The sequence below is a fragment of the Cannabis sativa genome, chromosome 1 (genome assembly GCF_029168945.1).
Source record: "Cannabis sativa cultivar Pink pepper isolate KNU-18-1 chromosome 1, ASM2916894v1, whole genome shotgun sequence".
Lineage (NCBI taxonomy): Eukaryota > Viridiplantae > Streptophyta > Magnoliopsida > Rosales > Cannabaceae > Cannabis > Cannabis sativa.
Genome location: NC_083601.1, coordinates 45,933,914 through 45,953,096, shown reverse-complemented (window position 1 = coordinate 45,953,096; position 19,183 = coordinate 45,933,914). Strand labels below are relative to the sequence as shown.

The 19,183-nt window shown below is 32.9% G+C and overlaps 2 protein-coding genes, 1 long non-coding RNA gene and 1 other non-coding gene across 6 annotated transcripts; 2 read left to right on the top strand and 2 right to left on the bottom strand.

The window, feature by feature from the left end:
• Positions 1-418: 418 nt before the first annotated feature.
• LOC115705294 (DNA-repair protein XRCC1) lies at positions 419-3,475 on the bottom strand. 2 transcript variants are annotated; one of them, XM_030632597.2, is made up of 8 exons: positions 3,305-3,475; positions 2,648-3,066; positions 2,355-2,543; positions 1,946-2,057; positions 1,539-1,621; positions 1,340-1,450; positions 1,181-1,267; positions 419-887 (listed from the first exon to the last, which is right to left on the bottom strand). In XM_030632597.2, the coding sequence occupies exons 2-8, from the start codon at positions 2,891-2,893 to the stop codon at positions 561-563; spliced, it is 1,155 nt and encodes a 384-aa protein (XP_030488457.2). In that variant the 5' UTR covers positions 2,894-3,066; positions 3,305-3,475; the 3' UTR covers positions 419-560. The 2 variants fall into 2 exon arrangements, with proteins under 2 accessions (XP_030488457.2, XP_060973750.1); XM_061117767.1 differs by having other exon boundaries at positions 2,648-2,902; positions 3,305-3,456.
• A 59-nt stretch (positions 3,476-3,534) lies between these two features.
• On the top strand, positions 3,535-3,616 carry TRNAS-AGA (transfer RNA serine (anticodon AGA)). The gene has a single exon. It is a non-coding gene; the product is annotated as a tRNA-Ser (tRNA).
• A 4,555-nt stretch (positions 3,617-8,171) lies between these two features.
• On the top strand, positions 8,172-12,382 carry LOC115705259 (centromere protein C). 2 transcript variants are annotated; one of them, XM_030632539.2, is made up of 12 exons: positions 8,172-8,641; positions 8,915-9,105; positions 9,184-9,275; positions 9,361-9,463; positions 9,579-9,745; positions 9,910-10,637; positions 10,721-10,981; positions 11,070-11,169; positions 11,313-11,398; positions 11,564-11,678; positions 11,796-11,903; positions 12,042-12,382. In XM_030632539.2, exons 1-12 carry the CDS (start codon positions 8,483-8,485, stop codon positions 12,167-12,169), a joined length of 2,238 nt encoding a protein of 745 aa, XP_030488399.2. In that variant the 5' UTR covers positions 8,172-8,482; the 3' UTR covers positions 12,170-12,382. The 2 variants fall into 2 exon arrangements, with proteins under 2 accessions (XP_030488399.2, XP_030488400.2); XM_030632540.2 differs by having other exon boundaries at positions 8,176-8,641; positions 10,727-10,981.
• Positions 12,383-14,730: 2,348 nt separating this feature from the next.
• On the bottom strand, positions 14,731-18,157 carry LOC133033556 (uncharacterized). Its single transcript, XR_009685689.1, has 2 exons — positions 17,678-18,157; positions 14,731-17,516 (listed from the first exon to the last, which is right to left on the bottom strand). It is a non-coding gene; the product is annotated as an uncharacterized LOC133033556 (long non-coding RNA).
• Between the last annotated feature and the right edge of the window lie 1,026 nt (positions 18,158-19,183).

The following is a 19,183-nucleotide window of genomic DNA, read 5'->3' as shown; positions in this document are numbered from 1 at the left end:
ATTATTAAATTAAAATATATAAAATTTGATAGTACTTGTCAGCATTTTGTACTCAAAAAAAAGTATAATAAAAATAAACTATAATTCACAATTATCTTGTTAGGGTTAATAATCAAGCTAGCGTATAGCTTTTCTTTATTAATGTACTTAACCCTATCTTTATAGTGATGCAAGTTCACATAGTTTAAATGCTCATAAATTTGGTAATAAAGTGGATTGTGTCATTTAATGTAGATAACTTGCATTCTAATTTAAATTATTCAAATAATAATTCTTTACAAGTGGGTCTTCCTCCTTTGGTGACAATACTTTACTTGATTGTCTTTCTCAATTGGGTATATAACTTCCGATTGCTTAAAGTGTTTAACGACAATGTTATTGGTCTTAAATTAGCCTTATCCTTACCAAAACTTCAAAGGACAAGAAAACGACAATATATGCATTAAACCAAAAAAAAACTAAAACGACAATATATTCATTCAAAAACTAAAAAAACGACAAGGGAAATTGAACAAACATACAGACTTTCTTCCTCGAGATGAGAGAGTCCAGTAACTGAGTTAGTATTTATGGAGCTTAGAAGATACAGCATTGTATGCAAGATCTATTTCCTCTGGTGTCATCTCTATAGTTTCATCACTGTCATACCCAGTCCCTCTTTCACCTCTCTTTTGTTCATTAGTCTTGGGCTTTTTCTTCTTCTCCGTCGAATCATCATCTTCTAAACTACCAAATTCCTTCTCATATGCCCTTTTGCACTCCATAGCTTGCTTGTAAAGATCTTCATTTGATATCAAGGAGTCATTGTCTCCCATTCCCTCAAGTTTCGCTAGCTCCTTCACCACACGAGGGACGAATTTCCATTCTTCAATTATTTTCCCTACCTCCTGTTAATAACATAATGATTTAGAAAATAAATTAAATCAATGTTTTTGATAGCACTCTAGCACTCTAACTATAGAGGATATAATAAAGAAGAGAATGGATTTTGTACACTGTTGGGGTCCAAATTAAAGTTCTACATGCATATACTAGTAACTGTTAACTACTCAGAACGAAACTTCATTTTTTCGACAATTATACATGACACTGAATCAATTACTTGTTATTTTTCCTCTCTTTAAAATTTTCTCCTCCGCTTTACATTAACACAAGCAATGTGGGTTATTTGCAATGGTACCTGCTTTTGTTCAAGAGCATCAATGGCATCTTGCAGACACGTTAGAACCCCTTCGACAGCTATTTTCTTTATCTCACTCGGCTCTGGCTGTAAAAGAAGAGGGCAAAGATAAACTTTCTGAGTCACAAACTGCATTACGTAGATAACTCGGTGACTTACTTTTTCTTCTTGACTCTCCAGCCAGGAAATTGTATTGTCCAAATCATCAATTGCCCAATTCTTCACTTTGGAAGGAGATAAGTGTGTTTTGGCACGATTAGAATCTCTGTTCTGTTATGTACGGGGATAGGGAAAACACTCAGAACAGACCAGAGAGAAGTTAATTGCACCAATACCAAACTATGTTCTAAAAATGTACCTTCGAAATAGCTGACGTAGTTGCTTTAGAGTGTGATCCTCCATCTTTCTTCTGAAATCTTCTAGGCGGGGACTCTTTTAATTCTGCATGCACAGTTGAAATTCACAGCGTGATTTAGTCATTCGTCGAGCGTACGATAGGATTAAAACACAAGGTCCGCAATACCTTGAAGAATACAGTAAATTTAATAGGCCTTCACACTTTCGATAAGCAACAACACAAATATCCCAACAAAGATACAATCTTGTGAAAGTTTAAACACTTATGTAAATAAGCTACAAGCTCACCTCAGCTCAACATGTCAAAACTTTTAATCAGTCCTTAGCAATTCCAAATTATAATAAATTACCAAAATCACCATGATCACCAATCAATTTAAGCTAATTATGTACAAATGATTATATTACCGGCACTGGTTTCAGGTGCAACACTGCTTCTACGCCATGGTTTCCCAGCATGCATGAGGTAACTTTCAATGTCCACAAGTTTCTTCTGCGAATGACATTCTGATATCCATTCCTAACATGAACAAATGGAGAAATTTTAGAAACAAATAATCTAATGATGCTCCCAATAAGTAAGATCTATCTAATATTTTAAGGAATTTTTTTAGATTATGAATGGAGCACAAAGAAAAGACTATGTTGCCAGATCTTCCTATAATTTTCATCTGGAGGTTAGAGTAGCCAAAACATACTGAAAAGTCTTTCTACAAAATCAATGGATTTTAAACCGTTGACAGTATATAACACAATGCATGAACAAAATAAAAAACAAACAAATGTGGACTTTGGAAGTAAGATGAATAAAATAAACCTTTGAAACAATAGTCCCACAATCAGCCTGAACTTGTCGAAACTTCGGGGTATTAGAAAATGCACAAACTAAGAGTGTGCAGCCTGAGTTCCAGTCAGGCCGGAACTCAGCTCCCATCTCCAAAGCCTGCGATCGCAAAATGCCACGCTCAGGATTCACAAACCCAGATAGCACAAACACTACCCCTTCCTGTCAAAAACACAATTGTAATACCAAATTAGTTTTTGTCAATTTCAAATAAGCAAAAAAAAAAAAAAAAGGCAAGCTAATAAACCAGATTCACAATAGAGTACCAAAAGTTTGGAGAATTTTCCAGTTCCAGAACTCGAGGCAGAAGATTTCTTGTTGGTCTCCATGTCATTGGCACCCGAACCTCTCTTACTATTATGCCCTTTGACTTGCTTTGATCTTTCCCTTTCACTACTTTCCTCACTTCCACCAACCCCAGCTGGTTTCTTTACAGAAGTATCATCCTTATTCATCCATGAAGGGAGGCTTCTCTTCCCAACATCATCTTGGTTTGGATTTGACCCAGACATGTCAAAAGACTACCCCAAAAGTCAAAACCATTCAAAAAATGCTTCTAAATTCTAATCAATTCTTAAAAGAATTGCAGAAATAATCCCCATTTTGACACAATGATAAGAACTCTTACTCCAAAAACCCTTCAACCAACGCTAAAACAGAAAGCTACCCAAGTGAAATGTACAACCTGATCATAAATTTTGGTGGAAAAAAATTATAAAACGGCACTCAGATTGTCAAACCAAGCAATCAAATGCAAAAAATCTGAACGGAATATAATTAAATATGCATGTAACTCATGCTATAAATTTCGTCAACAAGCGTAACCAGTACATTCAAAATAACAGTTATAATCCAAATAAAGAGAAATAAATAGGAAAAAGTCGAATCAAACAAAGAAAAATGAAATAGGGAAGCGAATGAACCTTATTATTATAGTTGTTGAAGAATGAAAAACTGAGAAAAGCTTAGGTTTGTATATTGTGAAGCCGTAAAGGAAACCAGTAGAAAGTGAAGAATCTGGGTTTTACTTTGTTTGGGGTTTTTGCTGAGCTTTCATTTACATCTCTGGTTGCCAACGCCGAAGCGGTTAATGTTTATAATGTTTATTAATTTAGTTGATTAATAGTATATGTTGCGTTAAGGTAACAATTAAGTGGACGTGCCGGAGTGGTTATCGGGCATGACTAGAAATCATGTGGGCTTTGCCCGCGCAGGTTCGAATCCTGCCGTCCACGTTTTTTATTTGTGCAAGATTGAAAATAGGATGTAATTCTTAATTATTACTTTATTATTCTCATGTTAATTCATATAGCAACTCACATAGAAATTACTGGAGCAACACAAACGGTAAATATAAAAAAAAATATTAAAAAATAGTATATGGGTGATTTTTTTTATATAGTTTAGTGATATTTATTATTGAAAATTTTAAACAAGGTTTATCAAGATGTTATTCCCTTTTTTTTTTCTTGTTTGAATAAGGAAGTATTTTTTTCTTGTCAATAATATGTATTAAACGTGCTTTGAAAACTAGTTACAAATAGAAGAAAGAGTTTCTTCCTACCAATAAAGCTCATTATCTAATCAAAGAGCATGTTCAGCCAATTCACGAGTCGCAACATTAAAATTACGACTAAAATAAGAAAGAAAGGCCTCTGAAAATTTAGACAACAAAATTTTAATGTTAGAAAAATATAACAACTTGGTATTGTACACATTGGAGCTATTCAATGTCATAACCAGCGATAAAGAATCCGAAAAAATAACTTTAATATGCAACACAATAGAACAAGTCCAGTTCAATCTCTGAAAGAACTTGTCCAATTTGTAGTCCAGAAATCCTAGTCACTACTCAACCCTAGTGATCTCGAACAACCCCATCAAAACTATGTCTTCCCTCCCCGTCAAACAATGCAACATCAATATTCACTTTGAGTTTTTCATAATCTGGTTTAGACCATATCTCAACCCTATTTGAAAGATACCAAGTATTAAACGAAGGAAACAAACTTCTTTCTTGAGCTTTTCTCCACTGGTGAAGAGTGATACGAGCCAAATTGACAACGAACTCCACCTGACTTTTTTTACCCTTCACAAGAGTTGATTTCGTGCGAATCAAATCGCCCAAACCAACATTACTGCCTTAACACTTTGTTTCTCACCCAGTCATGAGAACAAGTAAAGAAACCAGTCCCCAAACGACCTTGCATCAATTAAAATCATAGCCATACTCACTACCTGCCAACAATTTTGCGCAAAATCACAGACAACTAAACAGTACAAAGTTGATCCACCTGCCCCATGGCAAACCGAACACAACAAATAAACATCCACATATTTAGTCTTCAACTGAACTCTCGTAGGAAGACACCTACTAACCGCCCTCCATACACAATTTTTTACCTTTAGAGAAAGTTTTAATTCCCAAAACTTATGCCAAAATGCTACAATCTCCCCGTTGACATTACCCTTTCGATTAGGGGTATGCATAAATCAATCCAATCCAATGACAACTAACCCCAAATATTGGACATCCAATTCTGATCGGATTGGATTGAATGTTATTTTTTAATATCCAATTGGATCGGATCCGATTTTTGATGAGGTGTCCAAAAATCTAATACATCCAATCGAACTAAATAATATTTTCATTTAGTTTGAATGAGTGATTAGATTTTATGTTGTTATACGTAAAAAATACATGTATATATGAAAATTAACATTATTTTTCTATTGGATGAATTTAATTCAATCTAATAGATATTGGATCTAAAATATTAGATAGATTCAATCTAATTCAATAAATACTAGTTATAAAATATTAAATAAATCCAATTCAAACCAATAAATATACATGAAATACATTTGTTGGATATAACCGATCTAATCCAACATCCATTGGATGCTGAATCAATTGGATGACTGCAATTAATTGGGTCAGATCTGATGGTAAAATTTAACATCCAATATATAATTAGATCGAATCTGAATAGGCCTAAAAATATTGAATGTTGTAATATTCCAGAAACCTAATTATGAATAATTAAGATTTATTATGTATAATGGGTTAATTAGAAAGGGATGAGTAGGATTATGACCATGCTAATCTAATTCAGAGTAAATTATGAATTTTTTCATAAGTGGATAAACAAGTGTAATTTATTAATTATGGGGATTTATTTAGAATATGTGGGTTTAATGTGAGTTATTTATGGAATAAAAATATTTTTAGATTTGGCGACCTTGTAGACCCGATAAAAGACCAAAAATGTCACAACAATTTTAATTAGTATTTTAATGGGATTATTGAGATAATTTGGTGTTAGGTTTATCAGGATATTTCGAAGTGCTTAGGATTGACCAAATACTTCAGGATTAGAGTTTTCTTAGTGGCCAAAAAAATAGATAAAATAATTTGTTTAATTATTAAATTAAATTAATTATTTTATTATTATTTATAAACTAATATGTATGTTTAGATAAACATAGATTACGACAAAATCACAAACCCTTGTCTTATTTCTCGATCAAACCAAACCAAGCCAAGGAACTATTGTTTTCTTGATTTCTTTCTGTCCAACGGCTCCTCGATAACAAATAGGAGTAAGTCACTTGAAGAGAAAGCTAAGGTATGGATTAGTTCTTTTATTCCATGGGAAAAGTTTTAGATTTTATATGACTTTGTGTTTTGTGGCTGTTATGGAGTATGTGAGCTCGGAGTTTTGTTTCTGGGGTATTTTGAGACTAGTTGTGATGCTTTTTTGATAGTTGTGCTGCTTTTTTGAGACGAGAATTAAGTTTCGGCTTTTAAATATAAACTTGATTCCACCCTATTATACACTTTACTCGTATCAATTCTTAGAAACCTTACGTTTAAAGTAGTGTATAATTTTAAAGGGAATTTTGATTTTATATACTTAAAAAATTAAAAAAATTTATTATTAAACCAAAAACTTAAACCATAAAAAAACTATACATTTTTTTTCAAAACCTCAAAAATACCCCCTCACAATTCTCTCTCTCTCTCTCTCTCTCTCTCTCTCTCTCTCTCTCTCTCTCTCTCTCTCTCTCTCTCTCACATCCCAGCCCACCCTCACCACCACCTCCAGGACCTCCATCCTCAGGAACCTCAGGCCTCAGGCCCTCAGCCACCTCAGACCACGCACGACACCCGAGCCCGGCCAGCTCTCTCGGACCGCCCAAAAGTCGCACCCCGAAAACCCACTCTCTCTTCCTCTCTCTCTGAAATCGCAGAAAAAAAAATTGCTCCAGGTCCGATGGTCGGACCAATCGGACCCATCGGACCCATGGTCCGACCATCGGACCTGGGAGCAATTTTTTTTTTTTTTTTGCGTTTTCAGAGAGAAAAATTGTCCCAGGTCCGATGGTCGGACCTAGAGCAATTTTTTTTTTTTTTTTTTGCATTTTCGGAGAGAATTTGTCCCAGGTCCGATGGTCGGACCATGGGTCCGATTGGTCGGACCCATGGTCCGACCATCGGACCTGGAGCAATTTTTTTTTTTCTGCGATTTCAGAGAGAGAGGAATAGAGAGTGGGTTTTCGGGGTGCGACTTTTGGGCGGTCCGAGAGAGTAGGGCTGGGTCGGGGTGTTGGTGCGGGTGGTCGGAGGTGGCGGTGAGGGTCGGAGGTCGGACGATGGAGGTCGGAGGTGGTGGTGAGGGTGGGCGGTTGGGGTGAGATAGAGAGAGAGATGATGCAGAGAGAGAGAATTGTGAGGGGGGTATTTTTGGGGTTTTGAAAAAAAATGTATAGTTTTTTTAGGGTTTAAATTTTTGGTTTAATAATAAATTTTTTAATTTTTTAAGTATATAAAATCAAATTTCCCATTTTAAATTACACCATGATATATTATAGGAAATTATCGACTCGGCATAAAAACATTTTGTGTGTCAGAAATTACTAGTGGCAGCACCACTTTAAATAGGTTGGCCATAACCTTAAAAATAATATTGTAGACCACATTACACAAAAGAAATTAACCTTAAATCCCCAATCTTCACATGTTTCTTATTTTTTTTGAATAAGAACAATATTGGTGTCGTTGATATCAATTGGAAACTCACTCAAAGAGAACTTGTTGTACCAACTTCACCACATCTTCCCCCATAATATGCCAAAACTTATGATAAAACCCAAAACTCATCCCATAAGGAATCAAGCCTTCTCTGGATGCATTTGAAACAAGACCTTACGTACTTTCTCTTTCGAAACATATTGCACCAAATCATCATTTTAAGAAGCTGAAACCAAAGAGTGAATATCACCAAGCAGGTTACTCTACTCGACATCCAAGGTAGTAAAAAGATCTTGGAAATAACCCTTTACCAACTGAGGAAGCCCATCATCCCATGTAAACCATGCGCCACTATCATCTTGTAGTTTAGTAATATAATTTGCCTTTTTACGAGCATTCGCTATCGCATGGAAATAACGACTATTCTCATCACTCTCTTTCAACCAAAACTGCTTCACTTTTTACCTAAAGATTTCTTTTTGAGTCAGAATCTCATAAAACTTATATTACTCATCATTTGACGAAGTTATCTCAACCATCTCTTACACGACAACAATCTCTCGTTAAAATAATAGTTTCAATCAATTTTTTGACGAAACTGTCTATATAATAAAGTTTTATATCTTTTAAGAAGATAACAAGAAAGAAAAAAGGTAAAAGATTAGTATAAATTAATGGTATTTTTTTTTATAAAGTTAAAAAATTTAAAATAGATTGCTTTTATAAAATTTTAGAATGCAAATAAAATTATCCTTCTTGGTCAATATTTATTATTCTAAAAAAGAAGCATGGATGTTTTTCAAGAAAAAAACAAAAAGGAAATCTAGTCGAAACGGCAACGGATCAAAATCAAATTTTGGACACCCTTCTTTTCAAAAAATAAAAAATTAAATAATTAAATAATTGGACTTAAACAGCCGATAAAAGTAATAATGGAACATTTGAGGGGCACATCTGCAATCAAAATACATTGCTCTCCCGCTCGTTCTCTCTTTTTCGAATTCGCTCTACTCTACCAGTTCTAGGGTTTGGTCAGAACTCGATTCAGGAAACCTAGAATGAGAAAATGGTGACCGGTGAACTGGCCTCCGATCTTGTTGATCCGCTTCAGGAATACTCAGGTTTTGCTCTCTTCTCCCATAACTTTGATTTTTTGCCAGAATCTTCCGAGCCATACGACTTCGACCGCGAACTTCAAGTCATCCACAACAACCTCAATTCCGCGGTACTCCTCTCACTTTTTTAGATTTTAAGCTTTCTAGGGTTCTTTTCAATGTCATTACTTTACTTGCGTATTTTGTTTGGTGACCGAGAAAATCGATGTAACTTTCCGCGCTTCATTTTCTTGTGCGGGTAGCTGACTAATTGTGTACAGTTTTGTGATTAGAACGACTTTGGGTTTGTTTAATTTTAGTAAAAACGAAGAATTTATGTTTTAAAGCTCATCAATTTGATTATAAGATATTGATTGTTGTTCATCTCAAACAATGTTATTCAGGCATTACGGAGTCCCCATAAGTTAAGAGACCAGGCAAAGGTCATTGTTGATGGTAATTCCAAATCTTTGAACTCTAAAGTTGCGATGGACAGTAATAACATCGTTCCTGGCATGGCTGAGGGTAATCCCCGAGAAAGAAGGCCAGCTTTGGGTCGTAAACGAGCCCGGTTTTCGTTGAAGCCCAATTCCAGGTAAAATTTTGATTCCATATTATTTCGTGGAGTCTTTCTTCAATAACCATTTGATTAATGCTCTATACTCATTTACAGTCAGCCTGCTAAGAGTCTTGAGCAACCAAAGTTGGACTTAAAGAACCTGAAAGACCCAGAAGAGTTTTTCATGGCTTATGAAAGACATGAAAGTAAGTCTCAGGTTTATCTTATCTTGACTTTTCCCTAACATGGTTTTACCAAGTTAGTTTTAACTGTGTTTTGACTCTTGCGTAGATGCCAAAAAAGAAATACGTAAGCAGATGGGGAGCACTCAGTCAGACTCAGATGAGGAGAATCCATCTAAGATTGGGCGATCACGTCGACCAGGGATGCTCAGGTATAGAAATGATTTATGTATCATAATCACTACTACATTATGGCTTTTTCATACTGTACTCCCTCCCTTTTTCACCTCTTTTTTATCTAATTCGGTCTTACTACTCATAACACAGGAGATCAGTTAAATACAAGCATCTTTATTCATCGGAGATTTCTGAGACCAATAAGAATGTTATGCCCTCACAAGTGACTGTTGATTCTAGTGTTTGCAGTCCAAATCATCACATCTCTGAACCAGAAAGTGCTAATAATTTTATGTCTGAGGAAACAGAATTAACGGGTAAGAGCTTATAAGAAAACAAATCTTCTACACGCATATATATATATATATTTTATTTATGCCATATTTTCCTCTCTTTATGCCCTTTTTATGCACTAAAATTTGCTGTTCGCATTCCTTTTCTTATATATGTCTCATATCATAATTAATTGTAATCTAAATAGGTTCAAAACAAAATGAAGAAGGCAATGATAGGATTTTGGATCAACTACTATATTGCAATAGTGAAGAACTTGATGGAAATCGTACAATAAACTTCTTACAAGAGCACTTACAAATAAAACCAATTGAGCTAGGGAAGTTACGCCTTCCAGATTTCCAAGATATCCCAAAAGTGGATTTGAAGTCTTCTAGAGGTGGAAAGTTGCCAAAGCGTAGTCATGTCTTATCAAACATAGATAATATGTTAAAAGGGCTAAGTAGCAAAAGACCTATGCAGCTCAGGCAGGGGGCTGAAAGTCCTCTTCATCATGTTGCTTCTCCCACCCCATCAAAGAGTCCACTTGCATCATTGTCAGTGCTAAAACAGAGACTCTCACATCCAAATTCACTAAAGGATCCATTTTCATCTCATGACATTGATGATTCTCCATCTCCAAATCCTCCAACTATTGAACGTAACAAGAATACAGCACAGTCTGGTATGAAGTCACCTTTATTTGAAAGAGACGAGAATCTTGAAGATTCTAATCCTGGATCACCAGAAGCTTCTATCAGAGTTTTTAACAGTACAACACCTGATAAATTCAGAAATGATGATAGAAGTGAACTAGATGGGGTAATTGATGTGGGCTTGAGTGCATCTCAAGTTCCCGTGGATGATAACATACTGGATAGTTTTATAAACGAAGATGGGGATGCCCAGGCAAGTGGAGCTAATGTCGATGAGAATGTGAGTTACCTTCTGCTTGTTTAGATCTCGCCTTTAGGGTTCATGAATGTTTGACTTCTTAATATTATGTGTTTTTTTGGAAGATGCAGGCAGTGACACAGTGTGGAATGAAGTCACGTTTGTTTGAAGGAAATGAGAATGTTGAAGATTCTAACATTGGATCACCAAACGCTGCTAGAAGTAAATTAGATGGGGTAACTGATGTGGGCTCCAGTGCATCTCAAGTTACTATGAATGATAACATAACGGACTGTTATCTGGATAACAGTGCTATGAATGGAAACTTATGCGGGCTTGATGCTGATAGGGATGCCCAAGCAAGTGGAGCTGATGTTGGTGACGAGGTGAGTTATCTTCTGGTTTTCCAGGTGTAGCTTTAATTGTTCGTGAATGTTTGACTTCTTAATCTTATATGTTTCTTGAAAGATACAGGTCGAAGACTTACAGCAGGAAACTGTAGTTTCCACAAATTCCGGTCTTCACCTTGGGGAATCAACTCCGGATAATTTGAACGCGATTCAGAGTCATTTAGGTATAAGGTTTATCTAGTGCTTCTTTTGCTAGTATACTCAATCTGTGTGCATGTATCAATTATAAGTGAACAATAGTATCAGTTTCTTTCACTATACATTATATTCTGTTTCAATGTTTGAATGCATTTTTGTTCTGTGATAGATGAACAAAGACCAGCTTCAGCTGACGGCAGATCAACAGATATGCACTCCGGAGTTCCTGATAATGGTTCAGAACAGCATACTGAGGTTGTTTCCTCCGTACTAATCTAATCACACACCCACATGCATATTGTTCATTTTATTTCATTCATTTCAAAAAAGATATTTAATGTAAGACCTTCACCCCAAGTGAATTTTCTCTTCTGAACTTGCTATTTTGCTGATTAAATCTCAACTTGTCTTGTGAAACAGATGGTTGAAGAAACTTCCAGGATTCCATTGGCTAAGAAACGCAAGGAAAAGTCAGATTTACAGAACGTGAAAAAGAGAAGAGAGATTTCTGTAACTGGGAGGAAAAGCCTTGCAGGTATGTATACCTGTGCACATTCAGAATATCCTTATGTCTCTATTGCAGCTTCTGTTTTTGTTGCCATTACAATAAAATTGTTTTGTTTATAATTTTGCACATATGTTGTCTTCTTAGGGGCTGGTACAAAGTGGGAATCTGGGTTAAGGCGAAGCACCAGAATCAGGTGCAGACCTTTGGAGTTCTGGAAAGGGGAGAGATTATTATATGGACGTGTACATAAGAGTGAGTATTCACTTTTTAGTGTGAGCAAATTTGTTACATGCTATGAGATAGATTACAAATTCAGTTTTATTTGGAAATAGGAAAAGAAATACTGAAATTAATAGGTAAAAGAAATTAAGTTGTTGTATAATGTTTCAGGTCTTCCAACTGTTATTGGGTTGAAGTATTCTTCCCCAGATAAGGGCAACGGAAAGCTCGCTCTTAAGGTTAGGTCTTATGTCTCTGATGAATACAAAGAGCTTCTTGAGCTGGCTGCTCTGCATTAGGATTTATGAGTTGCATTATTAGAGGAGATGAGTACCAAATCTATTGAACAGTTTCATGTTTTATAACTAATCCTCATCAAGTGGAATTTAGTCTCAATTCCAAACTTGTTTTTACTAAGAACCATGATGTTAATTTTACTCATGCTTTTCCTTAATGTAAAGTGTACTGTACTACTGTGTCAAATGGGAAAAGATAAATTCTTTCTTTTACAATTATTGACTCATTTCCTTACTAGCATAGCAAATCTACTTTTTCTTGATCTTTCATTTATATTTACCAGAAAATAAAAGGAAACAAATGCAAGTCTCGAAATGCATATTTAGTCATGGTGTACCGTTACTTATTTCTTGGCAACGATCGTAGTCTCAATTTGGCCTCTCGCCATCTTTTGTTCCTACCAAAACTTCTTCAATGTTTTTTTATAGAACTTCCTTTATTATGTGTACTCAAATTCAGAAAAGAAAAAGAAAAAAAGCCAAGGTTTTTGGGGTTACAAGAGCATTTTCTTTTGGCTCTTTCTTTACCGACTTTGTGATGATTTTTTTATATATATATATATATATATATATATATATATATTAGGTGAATGTACGTGCCGAGCCACGTATTGCTAGTTTTATTTAAGATTCTGGTCTTTTTAAGATTTTGAATGTATTTTATTTTTAAAGATTACAAATTTTTTGTTTGAAAAAATTAAATATTTATATTTGAAATATTATTTAATAATGTATTAAAAATAATATTAGTGTAATTATAAAATTGTAAATAAATTTATTATTGGAGTAGTAGATTATTCTATTTAGTTTTTTTTTTAACATAGCATTGTAATGTAAGTTTATATCTATAAATATTCTGTAAAGTGTTAATATTATATGAACATCTCCATTTATAAAGCTAAAAAGTGGGTCAATGACAGAAGTGGTATATCTGCAATCACACAAAGATAAGTGGTATTTCTGCTTCCTATGCTTATCCAGAGAAAACATTAGATAATATATAAAAAATTTTCTTTTTTAAAAAATAAATAAAAAAAATATTAATATTCTAGGTTTGTTAGAGAGATATGTGGCTAAGATGATTTTTTTTTTAATTTAAAAAGAGATTATTAATATTTAAAAGATTGTTTAATTTTTTGGGTTTAATTATTGGGTTTATTTATTAACGGGAGAGCAAACCTAATCGTTAAATTTAACAGAATATTCTAGGTATATTCTGTTAAACCAAGAATTGAGACACTTTTAATATATAAAGATATATACTAGATGAAAGTTACGTGGCGAGCCACGTAAATATTAGTTTTATTTAAGATCTAGTGGTTTTTGTTTAAGAATTCGGTAACTAATTGTAAATTATTTTTTAAACGATTTGTTTTATAAAAGTAAGGTTGTTAAGAATGCCATAATTGTGTATATAAACATATGATATACACATTGTTATTAATAATAACCAGTAAATTTATCTCAATATATTCATACTCATATAATAATTATCCTTAATGTGATGAAATAATTTATGATAAGTCATATCAACACATGACTTTAACATTTACTCTTGGTTTCGAGAAAATTAAAAGGATCAATATATGTATTTTGGAAAATTTAAAGAAAATATTATGTAATGAAATGAATGAAAAAATGTCATCTTAAAATAAAGAAAAAGAATTATTAGTTAAAGTTTCAATATAGAAAACCTTATGAAAAATAAAACTAAGCATAATGAAACGTTATCTTAATTTTCTATGGGCTCAGCAGTTTAAATGGTGAATTGATTGTACTTTGAGCTCATCCGTCGTTTTGGATCTACATACAACTGAATTTTTCATTTAATGACTGATAATCTCTCCGTAGTTTTTTTTTAGAGAAACAAGCGATGCATCTGCAAAATTTAATTTAAATATTACTTTTATGATTATTAAGATAAGTTTCAGTAGGCTTGTAATTGCAGAAAAAATATTACACATTTATATATATATAAAAATATATGATATACTAAATATGAAAATATACCTTAGTTGAATACGACTTTAATTGAACTGCAATACATGATAATATATTTTCTGCAACATCTCCGAACATCACAACATCTAGTTTTTCAGTACCATTGTTGAGTTGAACATATATCTTTGCACTAATGATCCATACAGAATATGTAAACGTTGGTATGAATGTAACTTAAGTTCAAATGTCAATTTAAATATAATGCTTTTACCGTGGTGTAAGAAAATATCTTTTTCTGCAATTTGGATTCTCACATTCATTTTCTTCATTGTCATTGTAGAATATAATTTTTGTATTACATGAATCATAACATGTAATAGAAAGCTTGATTGAGATTTTTTAATATCATTTTAATATATGAGTTACGTATGTTAAAAAATTCAATATTATATCATAAAAAAAAAATTATTGATATTTATTTAAGTTTATATACGTGATCAATGTTATGAGTTATGTATGTTAAATATTTAATATTATATAACTTTTTTATTATATAAATACTGATGCAACAGCAAAGAGACATATAAGGGTGACAAGAAGGTAGGAACATTTTAAACCATAAGAAAGAATCAAAAGATTAGTAAAGGGACATCTCGAATAAAAGCCAATGGAGCCTTGTATGTATAGAATGTGGAAGCAATACACAAAGTGATTCAGAAAAAAGAAAATAAATGATCATTTCATCTTGTTCCCAGAAGACTGCGTGTTAGATTCACGCCTAGAAGAATAGTATTAGTTAGAAGAGATGCCATGGCCAATTTCTGTGGAGATTGAGCTCAGAAAAAGGTGGTTGTGTTGGCTACGGAATCTCATGATTTTCGGTGAGCAGATCCACAACAAATGCATGGTCGTAGCTCAGCAGAGGCTTGTACACTAATTAGCCCAATTTGGAGCAACCAAGATGCTCCTCAGCTTGAAAATTACCTCCTAGGCTTGGATCAACTAATTCACCAAGTGTACTGCTTCCATAATGGCTCCAAACCTTTACATAATGGTCTTTATCACATTATTTATGACCGTCTTTAACCTATGTTTGAAACAAAGAGCTTACCATACGCACAACAGGGGTTTGGACTTTTATTGGAAGAATTGTTCTTTCTTCCACATACTACTTAAAAGACAAGAATTCTAAAACTATAAACACTTGCCTTCTCGGACCACTTGCCACTAAAAATTTACTCAAGAGCCAAATAATAATCACTTAGAAAGTCAATTGAAATTTGTATCAGATATGGGATTCCAAAAAGGCAGTAATCAAAATCATGACCAAATCCAAGTGGGTTATTTCAAACTTACAGTGTCCCAAAAATAGCGATGATGATGTCAGTTTAATCTTTTGAAGGTCCTCATTCTTTGCATATTCTTCGTTTTATCATCTCTTTAACTTCTACAATGAAATTAAAACCTTAAATTTTCAAACAATAAAAAATAAAAGTAAAAGCAATAATAGATTAATTGAATTTCTCAGCAAAAGAATAATAGATGAATTAAATCAAATGTACTTTCACATTCTTAATCAAAGAATACAGAGTAGTACACAGAGATGGAGATCTAAACTAACAAAATTTCACCCAGTATCAAAAATAAAGATAAGTAATAAAAAATAAAGATGAAAATTAAGAACCAAAAATAGTTCAAATGTATGTATTTTAAATTCTTTTTATAAAACTTGGTATAATCGTTGAGATGCTTATAAGAAAAATAAGATTATACTTTTTCATCAATAAGAAAGCTCTTGGACCCATTTCCGCAACAAGTGGGAGTGATTACGAAGCATTAATTCAATAAAGATATTAAAAACTATATCTAAGATATAATGGAATCTCAACCAGTGGCTATCTACAGAGTGACAATTGATAATAACTCAAAAACAATCAGTAAGTAGTCACTCCCTAATTCACAGTTAAGAAATGATACAATTTGTAAGTGATGTTATGTTTAGTTCAAAGTCAATACAAATTAAGAAACACATAAAAACAACCATTTGAGTGAATCGTCAACTAAATTAAGAGAAGTTAAGAAATTAGATTAAGGAAATAAGCCTTTTCACTAACAAACTCAAATCGAGCATTAAGTTGAGATTTTTAGAACAAAAAAGAAAAAAAGCAATATAATACCTATAAATACTAAATAACAAAGTGAAAGTTAAGATATTACCAAAGGCATCTTACCCATTGAATGGGCCAACACCATCCCTTTTCCTCTGCTACATTTCACTCTACCTTTTTTTTTTTAACCTCAGTTGAAAGAATCGATTGAATTGCTCAACATTTTTTATTGTTTAGATTGAACTTAGATAAAATTAGCAGTAGTAAAAATTTATATATTCATATTGATTGACTATTTATATTATACTAATGGAAATCATATACCACCTACAACATATATAACTGTTTTTTGCTTAAACAAAAAATTAATAAACCTAAGTACCTAAGCAACACATTGATAATCAGAGAGGTAGTTTAGTACTAAAACAAAATGTATATTATTTATGTATGTGTATTCATTTTCAATAACCATGGAAGTTTGTCCTCGTGGCCACATAGTAATGCAAGTAAGTGACCAAGTCCAACCACATGACAAATTTGTATTTGGAAGGTATCAGAATTGAAAAACAAGAGAAATTTTCATCCAAAGTAAAAGCAACTGTATTAACCATAAAGAAAAGAAAAAGCAGCCCTATAAATAGCTTAATGATTTGAACAGGACCCATTACAAAGGAAAGCACACCGAGCAGAGCAACCATGGTTGTCCAAGTTGCAATATCTTTTCTTTCACTTGCAACAAGCAATTAGTCACTGTTTGAATCAAAATAAGAACACTCTTTCTAGGACTTTGACTCCACTATAAATGATACCAAAGCCACAAGATAAGAAGCTAGTAAAGTAACAAACAAATGGAATGAGAGAGGAAAAGCTAGAACTGAGATCACTTACCAAATAAAAAGGGTAAGCAAACAGTGAAACGATAGAGTTGTTGCATGACATAAATACAAACAAACACACATATATTGTATGGATGCCAAGATTCATTGTTTTCTCAATTATAAACTCTAAAATTATGTCAAAACATGTTAATTTAAAATGCATAATGTGTAGAGAAAGATAGTTGCGGGTGGCGAGAGGCGGGAATGTTCTTCAAGCCAGTTTCTTCTTATGTGCTTAAGATAGTTAAGAATCGCATTATGAGTGAAATCTAAAGGTGCCATTGCCCAAGATGGAAGCTCTCAAAACCTCACTATCTACCTAATGGAATTTTAAATAAACCCATTTATCTAAATTCTTCATATACAATTATATATGATATATATTATCCTGCCTGTTTATAGAAGCTTCAGAGAACCATCCTTCTGCAACATTGAATTTATAAGGGACATATATTATTGAAGAGAAAAAGAAATAGCAAAAAAAAAGAAGAAAAATGCATCGTTTCTGATAGATAAAAATTAACATTTTTTTACCATTATTCTCACTAACTAAATAGAAAATAATCAAGAGACTATCAACTCACCAAAATAATCAACCGGGATTCTTCCATTTAACAACCGGTCGGTGGGCGCCGGTTGACCGGTTGTCGAAATCTCAGCCATAGGCAAGGTGATCGACTCGCGAAACCCTTCCAAGAAAGTTATTGGTGCCGAAATCAATAAAGTTGCCGCCTATGGAGGAGGACGATAAAATAGTGGGTTGATAGTGCCAGTAGTGAGAAAAAGATGCATAAAAATAGAAAAAAAAGGTAAAATTCTGAGTTTAATCGATCGCCAGATTCTGAGTTTAACTCGATTGGAATTGAGAGTAAAATTCTAATTGGGACCAATTGAAAATAGCGTGAAAGAGAAGAATGGTTAACGGAATGGCGTTAAAGTTAAAGTTAAAGTTAACGGCGTTAAAAGCTTTTGGGGTTAAATTTAACAGAATATTCTTTTATTTGTAAAGTATATTCTGTTAAACCAAGAAATGCCGTTAGATAGGCACTTTTAATATATAAAGAAAGATATATATATTATTTTTATTTTACATGCCGTTAATTGACCGTTTTGTCGTTTTCTTTGGGTTTTTTTTTAAGAAAAAAAAATAGTACCAATTATTTTAAAAGAAATTGTAATCTAACTGAATTTCCTGTATCGGGTAGTCACTGGAGTTCCACATTTTTGTTTTATTGTATTTATCTTTTAAATGGAAATTTGTTTTTTTTAAAACATATATGGTACAAGATCTCAACTTTGCTTAATCAAAGGGATTGTGTTGAGTTGAAAGAGAGCGGTTTGTTTTTTCTGATAAATTATATGAACACAATTTCAAGTCACAAATAATTCTTTTCAAGTTCCTTTATTTGTTGAAACATTTAAAATGAAAAGTTAATTTCATATGGTCTAAAAGTAAATAAGACTATCTACAACATTCGTTGCTTTAAAGTTTCGAGAAGAAATTAAATATATTATGTAGGTGAAAAGTCAGTAGTTTGAGGTCACATAATTTATGTCAATAATAGTCTAGCATTTTCAACTTAAAACAAAATAGCTGAACTTTTTTGAGCTGACACTTTGCAGGTTTTAATAGCAGCTAGTACATAATTATGTGATGAACAAATACAATAATGTCATATATAATCAAAAACTGTAGCTAAAGTTTGTCATTGTGATGAATACATATTCATATTTGGATTAACATTGTATATAAATTATCATAGTGAAGTGATGGTAAATATGATATGATTTTTATATATGACTACGCACGTTTTCTTCTTCCAGTAGCTTTTTTTTACACATTTATATATTTATATCTATAATATGACTAGACTTGGAATTCGAGAAAAAACACATAATTATAATAAATATATAACATTCAAAGCAAGGATATATTTGTTTAGACTATTTTAACTAAAATTTTCATGTTAATTAAAATTAGCCCCAAGGAAAAAAAGTATATATTTTAGACATGATGTCAGAGTAATTTTCTTTAGCAACTACTGTTATTCCATGTTAGGCAAAGATGATGGTCTATAAATTATTTCATG

Excerpts from the sequence above, each read along its gene's own strand:
- LOC115705294 (XM_030632597.2), bottom strand. The coding sequence starts at position 2,893 with ATGTCTGGGTCAAATCCAAACCAAGATGATGTTGGGAAGAGAAGCCTC. Across the intron at positions 1,622-1,945 it reads TGCACCTGAAACCAGTGCCG|AATTAAAAGAGTCCCCGCCT; the intron begins GTAATATAATCA and ends CTGTGCATGCAG. Across the intron at positions 888-1,180 it reads ATGCTCTTGAACAAAAGCAG|GAGGTAGGGAAAATAATTGA; the intron begins GTACCATTGCAA and ends TGTTATTAACAG.
- LOC115705259 (XM_030632539.2), top strand. The coding sequence starts at position 8,483 with ATGGTGACCGGTGAACTGGCCTCCGATCTTGTTGATCCGCTTCAGGAA. Across the intron at positions 10,982-11,069 it reads GAGCTGATGTTGGTGACGAG|GTCGAAGACTTACAGCAGGA; the intron begins GTGAGTTATCTT and ends TGAAAGATACAG. Across the intron at positions 11,679-11,795 it reads TGGGAGGAAAAGCCTTGCAG|GGGCTGGTACAAAGTGGGAA; the intron begins GTATGTATACCT and ends TTGTCTTCTTAG.